This window comes from Halichoerus grypus, chromosome 1 (genome assembly GCF_964656455.1).
Source record: "Halichoerus grypus chromosome 1, mHalGry1.hap1.1, whole genome shotgun sequence".
NCBI classification, from domain to species: Eukaryota; Metazoa; Chordata; class Mammalia; order Carnivora; family Phocidae; genus Halichoerus; species Halichoerus grypus.
The window spans coordinates 81133948-81147661 of NC_135712.1; the positions used below are offsets into that span (position 1 = coordinate 81133948).

The 13714-nt window shown below is 47.7% G+C and overlaps 1 protein-coding gene across 1 annotated transcript; it reads right to left on the minus strand.

Moving 5' to 3' along the window:
• Window positions 1-2613: 2613 nt before the first annotated feature.
• Window positions 2614-11871, minus strand: PSMD2 (proteasome 26S subunit ubiquitin receptor, non-ATPase 2). Its single transcript, XM_036122466.2, has 21 exons — window positions 11680-11871; window positions 11201-11257; window positions 10681-10845; window positions 9494-9615; window positions 9106-9330; window positions 8664-8822; window positions 8370-8514; window positions 8117-8177; window positions 7502-7648; window positions 7222-7328; window positions 6898-7025; window positions 6582-6669; window positions 5441-5603; window positions 5216-5317; window positions 4880-5025; window positions 4552-4635; window positions 4162-4330; window positions 3981-4075; window positions 3640-3766; window positions 3095-3213; window positions 2614-2956 (listed from the first exon to the last, which is right to left on the minus strand). Exons 1-21 carry the CDS (start codon window positions 11812-11814, stop codon window positions 2774-2776), a joined length of 2727 nt encoding a protein of 908 aa, XP_035978359.2. The 5' UTR covers window positions 11815-11871; the 3' UTR covers window positions 2614-2773.
• Window positions 11872-13714: the final 1843 nt, after the last annotated feature.

A 13714-nucleotide genomic window follows, 5' to 3' on the forward strand; every position in this document is an offset into this window, starting at 1 on the left:
CTAATGCCCTAGTGCAAGCGTTTATTTCCTTTGCCTGGTCTCCCAGCCTCCATGGTGAGCTTCCTTACCCAGATAACTGATATGACTTTCCTGCTCTCACTCAGTGGTCTCCATTGAGAGATACTGTCAATTTCTTAGAACAACAAAGCTCTTCTAAACCTGATCTGAGCCTGTGTCTCTTTTACTATATCTCCTACCACACTTTTTCCTGGCCCTGTACACTTGGCCAAAGCAAACTATCTGTGGTTTCTGAAAATAAATAGCTTTTCCGCTTTCCTTCTTTTTGTACTCCCTTAGCGATATTCTACCCTTTTCCTCTGGACAAACTCATCTTCCTCCAGGTCTCATTTTCCCTCAAAATTTTCCCCTGACCTACCTAGGCACTTAGGCTCTATTTCAATGATTCCAGGGTACTTTCTTCACACCCCAGTACAGTATCGATAACAATGTATCACAATTGTTTTCTTTTCCATTATGTAAGCTTTTTGAGGATAGGGTTTTGTTTTTTTCTGGTATCTTTGCATCCACACAAACTAAAATAATGTCCAGTGCAGAGTAAAGCTCCATTGATATTTGTTGCTGAATGAATGACTGAATGTAAAAGGTTAAGAGTCATTATGAAAATTTTACTCTAAAGTACAATCACTGATTTGGGAACGAATTATTTTATTTAGACTGTTTTGCTACTTACAAATCTTTTTTTTTTTTTTTTAAGTAGGCTCCACACCCAGCATGGCGCTCAAACTCACAACCCTGAGATCGAGTCACATGCTCCACCTACTGAGCCAGCCAGGCATCCCTACAAATCACTTTCTAATTTATCTTTTTTTTAAGATTTTATTTTTTGGGCACCTCTTAGTTTTGGCTTAGTTGTGATCTCAGGGTCGTGAGATCGAGCCCTGTGTTGGGTTCCACGTTCAGTGCAGTCTGCTTAAGTTTCTCTCTCCCTCTTCCTCTGCCCCACCCCACCACACACTCTGTCTCTAAAATAAATAAATCTTTAAAAAAAATTATTTTTAAGTAATCTCAACACCCAACATGAGGCTCAAACCCACAGCCCCAAGATCAAGTCACACGTTCCACTAACTGAGCCAGCCAGGCGCCCCTCCAAATTATCTTTACATCACCACCATTGGATATCAAGGAAGGCAATTATGATATCCCCATTTTACAGGTAACAGAGGCTCACCAGACAGGCTGATTTGCTCAGGACCACAGAAGATCCATTAAAGGGGTTTGACAGGTCTACTGACTCCCAAGTCCAGTACTTCAACTTTTATACAGGTTTTATACAGGCTGCCAAATAAGAACAGAGAAAAGACAATAGAGACACTAATCCGAAGTTGCCATTCTCCAGCTAGCCAAGACCTTGGACTACAAGGGGGTCTGCAAGGCTCCAAGGCTACAGACACAGATTAATGTAGTAACGGCATAGGCTTTGGAGTCAAACTTAGATTCCAATCCTGGTTCCACCACTTACTATGTGACCTTGAGTAAGTTACTGAACCTCTCTCCAAACTTTATATTCCTCACCAAAACACAGGGATAATACCTACCTCTCAAAGCTGTTGTGAGATCTCTGAAGTATGTAGAGTAATTATTCTTTCAACATTTATTGAAGACCTATGAAGTGCCAGGCACTGCTCGGAAGCTAAACCCACAGAAAGTGTTGGTTAGTTACTATGATTATCTGGCAGGGCCGTAAGTTCTGCACTGCATCCACAGGGGTCCAGGCCCCAATTGACAGCATAGCTATACTCATACCAACCCCACCAGGAAGGAGCACTGAAGATCAAAAGTGATTGCATTCCAGGAAGGAGGCTACTCCTTTTTCCCATTGCTACACTAAGAGGAAGGTCAGGGTCAACCTTCTTTGTTGCACCCAATTTCTACAAAGACAGCACAGAAGTAGATGTTAACATCAAATCTCTCCAACAGCAGCCTTCCAAGAGACAGAGGATCACAGGAGATAAAGATGTCCCTTTCAGGGGCGCCTGGGTGGCTCAGTCGGTTAAGCGTCTGCTTTCGGCTCAGGTCATGATCCCCGAGTCCCAGAATCAAGCCCCACATTGTGCTCCCTGCTCAGCGGGTAGTCTACTTCTCCCTCCACTCCTCATCCCGCTCTCATGCTCTCTCTCAAATAAATAAAATCTTAAAAAAAAAAAAAATGTCCCTTTCATTCAGTAGTACAGAAGTTTAGAAAGTAAGGCTGATTCTGCTGCTTCTTAGAGCAGGGATCCTTGGCCCCAAGTCAGGGAATGATGGGGTTGAGGTGGGCGTGCTTTGGTGGGGTTGGGGTGGGAATAGGATCCACAGCCCCTTAGAAAGTTATTTGTAACAGTTTGTATTACAATTTGTGTATATGCACCTCCTAGAAAGAAGATCCGTTACACTGATCAGCTTCTCAAGGGTCCATGCCCCTAAAGATGAACCACTATTTTAAGATGATTAGGAAGGAGGGGAGAAGGGTAAGGAGTTTAATTTGTCCCATTCAGGACAGCCTCCCTGCTAGCCTAGGCTCAGAGCTGCTATAAACGATGGCTTCTCACGTCAACTCCCCACCCCGGTCTGGCCTCCAGCCACAATACCCCAGAAAACACACATAGAGGGACCTTGGGGATAAAGGTCTTTATTCAACAAAGTTATCTCACTCGGTAACAAAATAACAGGAGGTTAACAATTCCCCCAAAGGTCTGGGGCGGTGTCCACAGCTGGCAGCAAGAAGCACGGTCCACTGACACACCAGCGGCAGCTCAGAGCCCCTGGGAGCCACTCAGAGGTCATAGTTGGGGTTCTTCCGAAGGATAACAAAACCTTCCAGGATGGGGGTGACAGGAAGAAACTCCTCAGTGGCCAATTCTGCCCGCTCCCCGTGGGCCAACAATACTGGGGTTGTGTGTGTCTGGAACCCCGTGATAGTCTTAGGCTTGCCGGCCTGGCCCACCACATCCACTGCCTGTAGGGTGAGAAAATTGAAATGGGGGTGTAGCAGATGGGGGTGTAACAACAACCCAGTGCCCATACCAGTTTCAGAGAAGCAGGTATGTGTGCATTCTCCAAGTTTTGGAGCCCTCCCATCCGTTCAACCCCTCACCTGGCCCACACGGACAGACACTGGCAATGGCCGCAACTCCTCATCGAATGTAACCAGCATCCGGGGCTGCATGGCAGCCACCAGCCCATACAATACATAGTGCGATTTGCCCAGGATTACTGAGGGAAGAACAGAGGACAACAGTCAGATGCATCAAGGCAGGCCTGACCTCAACCTTGGGACCCCACTCCAGCCCTGACTCTTTAACCCCTTAGTGGTTCAGCTGATCCCACATCCCTCCCCTCATACACCACACCATAAACCAGAGATACTCCCACCTTATTCTGCCCACAGACTGCAGACTTAATAATTAATTTCCCTCAGTCACTTAGGAACAGACACTGGGCTCAGCTCTTCATCCTCAAAAAAAAATCTCTGTGGGCCAGATCAAAAAATGTGGGAGATGAGTTGCAGAAGGCCCTTCACAGGCCCAAAGAACATCAGGAACCCAGAGTGGTATGGAACTAACTTGGAGTCTGCTCCTAAATGACAAGGTGGCCCTGGTAAGTAAGGGCGCCACTACAGGAGTCTTGACAGGAACTCACTGTTACGGACATCCAGGAAAGAGACAAGCACTGTGAGTAGCCCAGCCACGGCCACCTGACTCATAAGCTGCCGGTCACTGTGGTAGGGGCAGAGGGTGAGTGTGCCCTTCCCTAAATGTGTCAAGCCCTGGGGAAAAAAAAAGAGAGAGAGAGAGAGAGAGAAGTAAAGGTCACATCTGAGGAGACATCACCTAACCTGGCCATATAGAAATCCCACAACTCATTCACACCCTCCCTCCCAGACGAACTCAAGGTCCGCCTCATGTTACCACATCTCCCCCCTTCCATCACCACGGATACCTCTCTTGGCACACTCGAAGGAAAAGAGTTCTACTCTTTACCTGTGCCAGGCGCACCATGAAAAGGTTGTTGGGGTCCTTGGCATGATACTGGGCTAACTGGCGCAGCATCGCAGCCAGACGGGCATTATTGGTACCTGGAAATGTTAACCGGCACAGAGTTGGAAAAAAGGCCTTGAACGTTCCTTTAGCTACTTCTGATCTTTTTCTGACCGATACTCACCACTGCCCACCATGCCCATGGCAAAGATGGAGTTGTAGGAAACTTCTGGGTCAGCATCGTGAGAGAACTTGCTTAGGGTATCCAGGATATTGAGTCGTGGATTTGAAACAGAGATTAGGGCCAGTGCTAAAGGCACAGCCCGTCGGAGAGTAGGCTCCCCATATCTCAGCTGGCGATAAAAGAAAATAACGAGAGCATCATAGGAAGCAATACAACAAACTCAGTTATAGGAACAGACTGATGGGTAAAAGGGGACTTAATCAAATTTTGGACAACAGGCATAGCCAAAAGACTATTTCTCCACCGAGAAAACCCATCAGGAAAGTCTCCTCCGGGGAACTCCAGGCACCGACACCAGTATATTTCCAGCCTTCTCCATGCGGTACTCACCAGGTGGCCAAAGGTTCGTAGTGCCATCTCTGCACCAATCTCCTCCCCCATCGCAATAAGGGCAATCCCCAGCACAGCCACTCCCTGCGATGGAAGAGGCCGCAGAGCCCAGTCAGCTCACCCTTGACTTAAGTCCCGTGTGAGAAGAAAAAGCTGTCCTGTGTGGGCTCACCCTGACCCCTCACGCACAGAACCCAGCCTCATGTCCTCTCAATACACAGCACCACCTGGAGGGGCTCTGAAACAAACCCAAACCCAGCTCCCCTGCTCCCCTACACACTTATCTTTCCACAGAGCCTGACTCAGAGCACCCAGCTGCCCACAGAACCTGATGTGCTCCCATGTCGGCAGGGGCTTCCTTCTTGTCCTTATCCTTCTTTTCCTTCTTGTCCTTGTCTTCCTCTTTTTCCTTGGAGTCAAAGTGTTCGCTACAAATATGCAGCAGCTGCTGTACCTTCAGTACATTCCCAGAGCCTGCAACATGGTGGGCAGGGTGAGAAAGGATAAAAAGAAGGCACCAAAAAAAAAAAAAAAAAAGCTTATTCCAAGAACAGAAGAAGCTCAAGAATCTAAAGCAGATCAGAACAACTGAGAAAGGAGAATAAACATGAAGAAAGGGCCAAGAGAGAAGTGAGGAGTCACTGGGGAAGCACGAAGACACGACCTGCATAGGCACACACATCCACTAGCGTGTTGGCAAAACTGCGGAACGGCTCGGACACAACCTCCAGCGCCGCCAGGATCGCCTCGATGGCCTCGCCCTTGCCTATAGGACAGATTCAAGGCGTCAAGAGGACACCTGCTTCCATCCAGCACAGTTTTTGACACATAAGCCCCCCCTGTTGTACCCAGTTCCTGTCAGCCTTTGCCCAGAGAGATACCCCCTCACCCAGATGGTTGAGGCCCAGTCCGAGAGGAAGCCAACGGGCATAGGTGTCCTTGAGCTCAGTCTCTGACTTCTCCATGATGGTCTGAAGGATAGTGGAAGTGACATCTCCATTGCAGGATCCCACTGCTATCATTCCACAGGCTAGAGCTGTCACACCTGCCACCTAGAGATAGGAAAAGCAGTATCATACATGGGAAGCTATTGAAATAGCTGTTTAACTATCTTGATTCAATACAGTCAATTCCTACAGGCCACACTAGGTAATAATCCCTTTCTGATGATAAGTCAAAGAAAGTAACAACAAGAGCAACCACTCACTGGATATTTACTATACATCAGCCACTATGCCAACTGTTCTGTGTACTATTAACATTAACATTTAACCCTCACAACAACCCCGTGAAACAGGTCCTGCTGTTGTTATTCTTTCAATGATGAGGAAAATGAAACCTAAAGGGATTGTGTTACACGTCCAAGATCACACTGCTTATAAGCAGAGGTGGCATGATTTGAACTGAGGTCTTTCTGACTAAAGCTATGCTTTTAGCCACCATACTATATGTATCTATCACTAGAATGACTGCATAATTAAGAAAATTTAACATTGGGGGTGCCTGGATGGCTCAGTTGGTTAACCGTCCGACTCTTGTTTTGGGCTCAGGTCATGGTCTCATGAGTCATGAGATTGAGCCCTGCAATGGGCTCCACGCTCAGCAAGGAGTCTGCTTGAACTTGAAGATTCTCTCCCTCTGCCCCTCCCCCACTCGGGCAAGCATGTGAACCCTCTTTAAAATAAATATATCTTAAAAAAAAGAAAGAAAGAAAGAAAATTTAAGGTTAGCCAATGACTAAAACAATGAGTGAGAGAGAATCAGCCACCCCAAGCTGGATTAAGTTACTCCCCTCTCTAGTCTGAGTACTTCCTCATGGACCCCAAGGGCTGGAACTCAATACCAAAATGTTAACTCTTTAGCCTCAATACCACCTGAGGTTTAAAATTCCAGCTCCAAAAGATTTCACTGAAGTGATACACACATCCCCCATAAACACACACACACTTTTTTCACTACTTATCACAGAGAGTGGTAAAACTCAGAGCACCTTCCCTACCTCCCCTAAATGTCCAACAGCTTCTCCTCACCTCCATACTAGACTTGGAATCTCCCATCACAGGGAGCAGCAGTGTTAGAACATCTTCACGATTGGAGCCAGCATAAGCCAAGCCTAGCCTGCAAAAGCCAGAGAGAGGCAGTCCCAGACACACAACCAAAGACAGGACAAGGAAGGTACAAAAAGAGGATTGGTCATTTATTCATCATTTCAGTAGTCACCAAGAGCCAAATACTCAACAGACAGGGTGGTAGTCCTTGGCAACACAAAGGTGAAAAGGACTCAGTTCCTGTTTTCGCAAAGCTTACAGGTTGAGTACTCCCACAAGAAGCACCAAGAAGCCTTACCCAAAGATGGAACCAAGTCTCATAGTGTTGCTGTTGTGAAGAACATAGTCTGAGAGCAGTGCCAGAGCGGGGTCACACTCATTCCGGACCCCAGAGTTCACGATGCCACAGGCCAGAAGGGCTCCTGACTGCAAAATGCAAACAGATTCTTCACTCAGGTTACTCTACCTTCCACACCACAACGGACACAACACGGACTTCATTTTAATTTCCACCTTACCTGGAGTTAAAAACCAGGTTGACCTTATCAATGAAAGGGAGGCCCTGAGGGCCCTAGAACATGGTAGGAGAATGTCCCCATTAGTGGGCTATGCCCAGACCAACCTTGATGTAGTCCTCAGAGGAGTACAAGTACTTGTCAATCTGGGTGAGGCCACCATCCACATCCCACAACAGAATCATGCCAAGGGATGCAGCTGCACTCAACATTCCTATACCAAGGAAAAAACCTGTCAGTCTTAAAATGGTCCCACCCTAAGAAAGTTGTTACAAAGAGCTCTGTAAAAAACAGCCCTGGGGATCCCTGTCACATTAACACATGAACCTAGAAGGATAATAGAAATGAACAAGGCAACACAAAGATAAAGTAGCCACAAAGTTATACCATGGTCTTTGTTCTTGTAAAGCCATTTGTTGCCATCATCAGTCAGCAGCTTGTCCTGGCCAAACGCGGCGTTCACAAAACCATTCACAAAAGAAGAGGCCAGGTTCATGCGGGCAGAGTCTACTTGAGAGCCGCTGCCCCCAAACCCTGCATAGGAGGGAGAGGAAAGAAAAGGAAAAAAGGTTAAGAGAAGGGCAAGAAAGGAACACAGCATGGTGGCTGGTCTCTGGCTCTGAATTGGCCACTTGGGATCCTCTATCTATGCCCCCAACAGTGACTTGGAGAAAAGGTATGTGTGAATTTTTAGCTCTATGGGATAGATAAATATGTTGGGCCAAGCCATCACTCCAAATACAAGGGGCATAATTAAGACTCCTCCAGTCCTGGGCGCCTGGGTGGCTCAGTTGGTTAAGCAACTGCCTTCGGCTCAGGTCATGATCCTGGAGTCCCAAGATCGAGTCCCACATAGGGCTCCCCACTCAGCGGGGAGTCTGCTTCTCCCTCTGACCCTCCTCCCCCTCGTTCTGTCTCTCATTCTCTCTCAAATAAATAAAATCTTAAAAAAAAAAAAAAAAGACTCCTCCAGTCCGCACACACATGGAGATGACTACTCACTGTTGTTCTCTAGGTGGGTTTTATAGATGTCATCAGGCACCTTGGGCTCCATGATGTCCAGCTGAAGAGAAGTCAGAGAGTCACAACTGCTCACCCACTATTCCCCAACCACTGTCCCTTCTGCTATCCCACTGAATGGCGATTCTAACCAAGGAGAGTCTAGTCAAAGTTATAGTCAGGGAGGTGAAATGCCAGGTAGAACCACAAACAAACAAACAAAAAAGCCTTGATGGAAAAGCGCAAAGAGTCTCACCTCCCGAGCTAATGCCAAGAAGTTGCTGTTGAGCTGTACATTGGACATGATCTCTGTCAGGTCCTCATACTCCTCCACATCTTCACTAAGCTCCAGAAATACCCCATGCCGGCCAAGCATGAATGCCATCTGCTTCTGTACTACCCTGTGGGAGAGAGCCGTCACATCTGCTCAGCCCCCATCCATTAAGAAAGGTCCCTCAAGCCTTAACCAGAAACTACAGGCCCCAGCTCTTCACGCAAATGCCCCATCCATGAGCTCATCTCTTCCTTTGCCAGATTCCTCCCTACATACACATCCTTGCAGGAGGTAAAGATGTCTTCTACCAGCTCCATGTCATTGAGCATCAACGCCAATCTCAGAGCTTCAGGAAAGCGACTGAACTTTCGGAACACACCCAATGCACAGCGCAGTAGGGCAGAATTCTCAGGCTCAGGCACGTAATTCACACAACTACAGAGATAGATATAACAAAGCAGTCAGGAAGTTCCAGACATTCATTTACCCCATTTAATTCACTTCAAAATAAATACTGAATGCCTACTATATACCAGGCATTTTGCTAGATGTTTGACTACCAAGGAGACATGAAGTCTCCTTCCTCAACAAGCTCACAGACCTCAACAAATCAACTGCAGCCTGATGCTAATGATGCTGAGAAAACAGAGGAGGCACAACTGAGAGAAAAGTGCTGGGGAGGCCAGGCCTTCCACCCATCCCCACCATGTTCACTCACCTGGTAAGATAGAGGCAGACCTTTGCATATGCATTCTCATCGATGTCCTTCTCCAGCATATCCACCTGCTCAATTTCCATGAGCAGGTCACAGGCCTCGTGCTCTGCATTGTGGGCCATGTTGTAGGGGACGATCTCCTTCACCAGGGTCAGCAGTGGTTCCCGTTGTGTCTTTTCCGCATCATCCAGCTCCTGCCACTCCTTAGCCACTTCCCCTGCGAGATGCCTATGGATAGCCCAAGACCATTACGGGGGTACGGCTTCACAGGAAGCACTTCCGTGGCCCAAGGAATTCAGTGTTTGGGAAATGCAATACTCTGGTACTCCAAAACAGAACTCACAATTATGTCTCAGAACCCCTTTGGATTCTCAAGAAGGAAAGGTCTTACCTGACATACTCATGACCCCAGGATGCCAATTCCTCCTGGGAACCCACCAGCCGATACTTGAGGCACTCACGTTCCCCACTCATGGTCATGGCCAAAACGGAGATGATGTCAGCAGCAAAACGCTGTAAAGAAACCAATGCTTTAAAGTCAAATCCAGGGTAAGGGGAGTGGTACATTATGGAGTTAAGACTACTGTCACTATTCCCCAAATTAAGTTGTAACTATCCACCAATCTTTGTTATTAGAAATTTACATACTTTATGTAAGCTAAGCCTCAAGATAACCTAAGGTTGGTGTTGTTATCTCCCTTTTAAACCAATGTGGCTGAAGAACGATAACAAGGGGGAGAATGGAGAAAGATGGAGACTCCGAATTTTATCCTAGTTGCAATAATAAACTATTAAAAGGTTTTAAGCAGAGAACATTTTCACAACCTAAAAAGATCACTGTGACTGCTACATGAAAAACCACCTGTAAAAGTCAAGAACAAAAAGAAGGCAGCCGGTTAGGAAACTGTTGCAGTTATCTATGTTGACTACAGATTTCCTGGATTACCGTTGTACTAATAGAGAAATGACTGAACTAGAGATTTGTTTTTTATTTTTTAAAGATTTTGTTTATTTATTAGAGAGAGAGAGAGTACAAGCAGGGGGAGCCGCAGGGAGAGGGAGAAGCAGGCTCCCACCGAGCAGAGAGCCTGACACAGGCTTGATCCCAGGACCCTGGGGACGCTCAACCGGCTGAGCCACCCAGGCGCCCCAGGGGTTTATTTTAGAAATGAAACAAGTGAATGTACACGGAATATGAAGGAAACAGAAAAATCAAGGTTAAACCTAAGTCTAAAATAGATCACAAGTGGTGCCTGGCTGGCTCAGTCAGTAGAGCATGTGCTCTTGATCCTGGGGTGGTGAGTTCAAGCCCCGCCCTGGGCACAGAGATTACTTTAAAAAAGAAAAAAAATCACAAAAAAGAAATCCCAAGATCCACCATAAAGGACAGAAACAGTGCATTTTGAGAAGGCAATCCTCCTGTCAGCTCTTATGCCAGTATTTTGACTACTATAGCTCAGTTCAACCAGCTTGGATCTCAGAAGTCTGTTAGGCTTCCTCTGACTCCCCATGAGGCCCACGGTCTAGATGAAAAGGAACTTTTTAGCTAAGCCTCCACCATCTTCTGAAACAGTCTACCTTATTCTCCCCAGGGGCCATGTTCTCATAGATTTCCTTCAGTTTGCCATAGTGTGGACGCAGAAATTTGAGAGGCTTGGGCACTGAAGTCATAGAAGTTGTAGAAGATCGAATTTGCCTCCGCAGTTCCTCCAGGGCTGGTCGGTACAGGGATGTGTCCTTCTCCTGATCAGGAGATGTTAGAGCTCAGAGTCACATCTCTCAAGTCATAACACAGAAGTGTTTAACTAACAACTCCCCTAGGAAAGTAACTGTGTCTTATTCTCTGTGATTCCCCAACTCCCTGCTCATTGCCTGGTACAAAAACAAATGATCCCAGTTAAGAGTTGAAGAAGAAAGCTACAGAATCTTTCAAATATCCTTTGTAATTCTTTTCTCTCACAACATCATCACAACACTAACCCTAAACAGTCCGTCTTTCCTTATATCTCATATAGCAATTGTTGCCCCCAAATAGAATGAAACAAACAGGCAGGGAAGATCTTAATATGTACCCACTCATGTCAACATCATGACTCACCCCCAGTCGTTCCACGAGCATCTCCAGTTCATCCTGAAGTTGTTTGTCCTCCTCAGACTGAGGGTTGGGGGAAGAAGTTCATCAAGAGAAGAAATCCCAAACACATCCTCCTCCCATTCACCCCGGGGCAGGTAGAGAGTGAGCCTGCCTCCTTAGGAGGGACCAGGTGGACACGGAAAGAGAGCAGGAATGGCACCCTGGCTGCTCGACCAGGCCGCTTGAATGCCGTACTAAAAACAAGGGTGACAATGACCAGCCCGGGCCCGTCTCACGAGTCGGTGGTGAAGGCTAGTGGGGTCGGCGGAGGCGACAGCGCCGAAAGGAGGATGAGGGGCAGAGAGTGCCAGGACCCCCAAGGATCGTCCCATCCGCCCTCTCCCGGAGGCTGCGGGGCCGTTGAGAGTCGTGCTCAAGGCCTGCGGAGCCGCGGTGACTCAGCCCCGCGGCCTCCTCCGCCGGGTCCCGGGGCCGCGCCTCACCAGCTCCTGTTCTTTGTCCTTGTCGCCGGCATCCCGCCGCTCCTTGCCGCTCGGCTTCTCGTCCGCGACGCCCGGTGCCGTCGCTGGGGGTTGTTGAGGCTGCAGCGGAGCCTTGTCCCGGCCACCCTCCTCCATCTCCGCCGCCACTACCGGCCAGCTGCGCGCGCACTGCTCGCACCGCCCCGTTTCCCATATGGCTTTGCGCACGTGGCCCACGGCGCCCCGCCTCCTGAGCTCGCCTGCTACCGGAAACGCCGCTGGGACCCACCCACTCCCGAGACCTGGGATACCCCGCCCTCAGACCGCGCTCACGGAAGCCGCCCCGAAAGTACAATTTCTAGTCCCCAGCGCGCGCTGAGGCGCTGCCCCGGCTTGGACTGTGAGGTTCCTGAAGGCCACGCGACCGTGCAGTCTGTGATCTGAGTCCGCTAGCTGCGCTGCGGTAGGAGATGAACAAGCTGCGAGCCGAGAGACCGCTCATAGGGTCTCCTCTCAGCGGGGTGAATAGTACCCACAGTGACACCCCAGTTGGCTGCGTGGTGGGACAGACGAACGAGATTCTTCAAATCTGGCTTGCTTGATTGCCGTCTGTGTGAAATCCGTAATCTGTATTTACTGCCCCCCACACACCACGGCGGAATATTAACCTCAGAACGTGTGTGTTGTTTCCCCCGACCTCGTTGAAGGAGAGTGCTCTGATACTACCTGGAGGATATGGCTACCATCTTAAATCCACCTGCGGAGCCTGGTCGAAATCAATAAATAAAATATAGTCCTATGCTCCAGTGCTAAATTCTGGAACTAAAAACAGATCAAGACAAGGTCTTTGCCTTCAATCTCTGTCTTTGGGTCTTCCTCTCCCTGTTTTGACTTAGAAAGGGTGTGACGGACACCGCTTATATCAGGACTAGTTTTGAATGATACATAATGTTCTCACAGCCTTTTGGATTTGGTAAGGCTGTGTCCATTTCACGGAGGAAATCGTGTAGTAAGTAGTAGAATCAGGATTTGAACCTTGATCATTCAGTGGTCCAAGCTCTTGACTGTTTCAAGCAAACCTGCACGTTTCTTCTTCAATCTGGGCTATGTGCATCCAGAAGGTGAGAAAAGAGGAAGTAACTCCTCTCCCTTATCTGGTGGGAACACTCACCATTTGGCATGGAGCCTTTATGGTGGGTTCTGAGGCATTAAAGAATGCAGAAAGTGTTTGTTTTTTTAAAAAACAGCTAGCACAGCGTGGTTAGCACTGAATGAATGTTGGCTAAATATACATATAGATATAAATGTATAGCCCATTTTAAAACCTGTTGTTTTCATTCAGTGCTTGGATTCTGGGGACGACCTTCCATTTCCATCACCAGTGGCTTCCCTGGCCCTGGTCTCCTGACAGAAGTTGGGCAGTCCATGGCTGTTCTGCCTATTCTATCTCTGGCTTCAAGATGTCCATACATTGTCATGCTTTCTTCAGTCATCTCTAGAGTTCTTCTAAATCTCTCCTTTTTCCATGACTTCCTTCTATCAGATCTCAGATTTTGTCTTTTATACCAGTTGTATCCCAACCAGTACCTTAGAGGAGATCGGGTGATGTTGTGGCACAAAGCACAGTCTGTTAATGGCAGATGCCTCCGGATGAAAAGTATATGTTTGTTGTACTATGTTTCAACTTTTTTGTAGGTTTGAAATGTTTCAAAATAGGGGCGCCTGGGTGGCTCAGTCCGTTAAGCATCTGCCTTCTGCTCAGGTCATGATCTTAGGGTCCTGGAAACAAGCCCCACATCGGGCTCCCCACTCAGTGGGAAGTCTGCTTGTCCCTCTGCCTCTGCCCTTCCCCCTGCTTGTTCTCTCTCAACCTCTCTCTCTCTCAAATAAATAAATAAATAAAATCTTAAAAAAAAAAAAAAGAAAAATGTTTCAAAATAAAAAGGGTGGGGAGAACCTGGTGTTTAAAACCACACGAAGCCTCTCACTAGCTGTGATACTTGGGCAAGCTTCCTAACCTCTCCCAGCCTGGTTTCTGCCTTTATGAAATGTGAGT

Bases quoted from the DNA above. Each gene is read 5' to 3' on its own strand.
- PSMD2 (XM_036122466.2), bottom strand. From the start codon at position 11,814: ATGGAGGAGGGTGGCCGGGACAAGGCTCCGCTGCAGCCTCAACAACCC. The intron at 6,670-6,897 runs GTAAGGCTTCTT...TGGCTTTTGCAG, and splicing joins AGACTTGGTTCCATCTTTGG to GCTAGGCTTGGCTTATGCTG. The intron at 4,636-4,879 runs GTTCTGTGGGCA...CTTCCATCGCAG, and splicing joins CCGACATGGGAGCACATCAG to GGAGTGGCTGTGCTGGGGAT.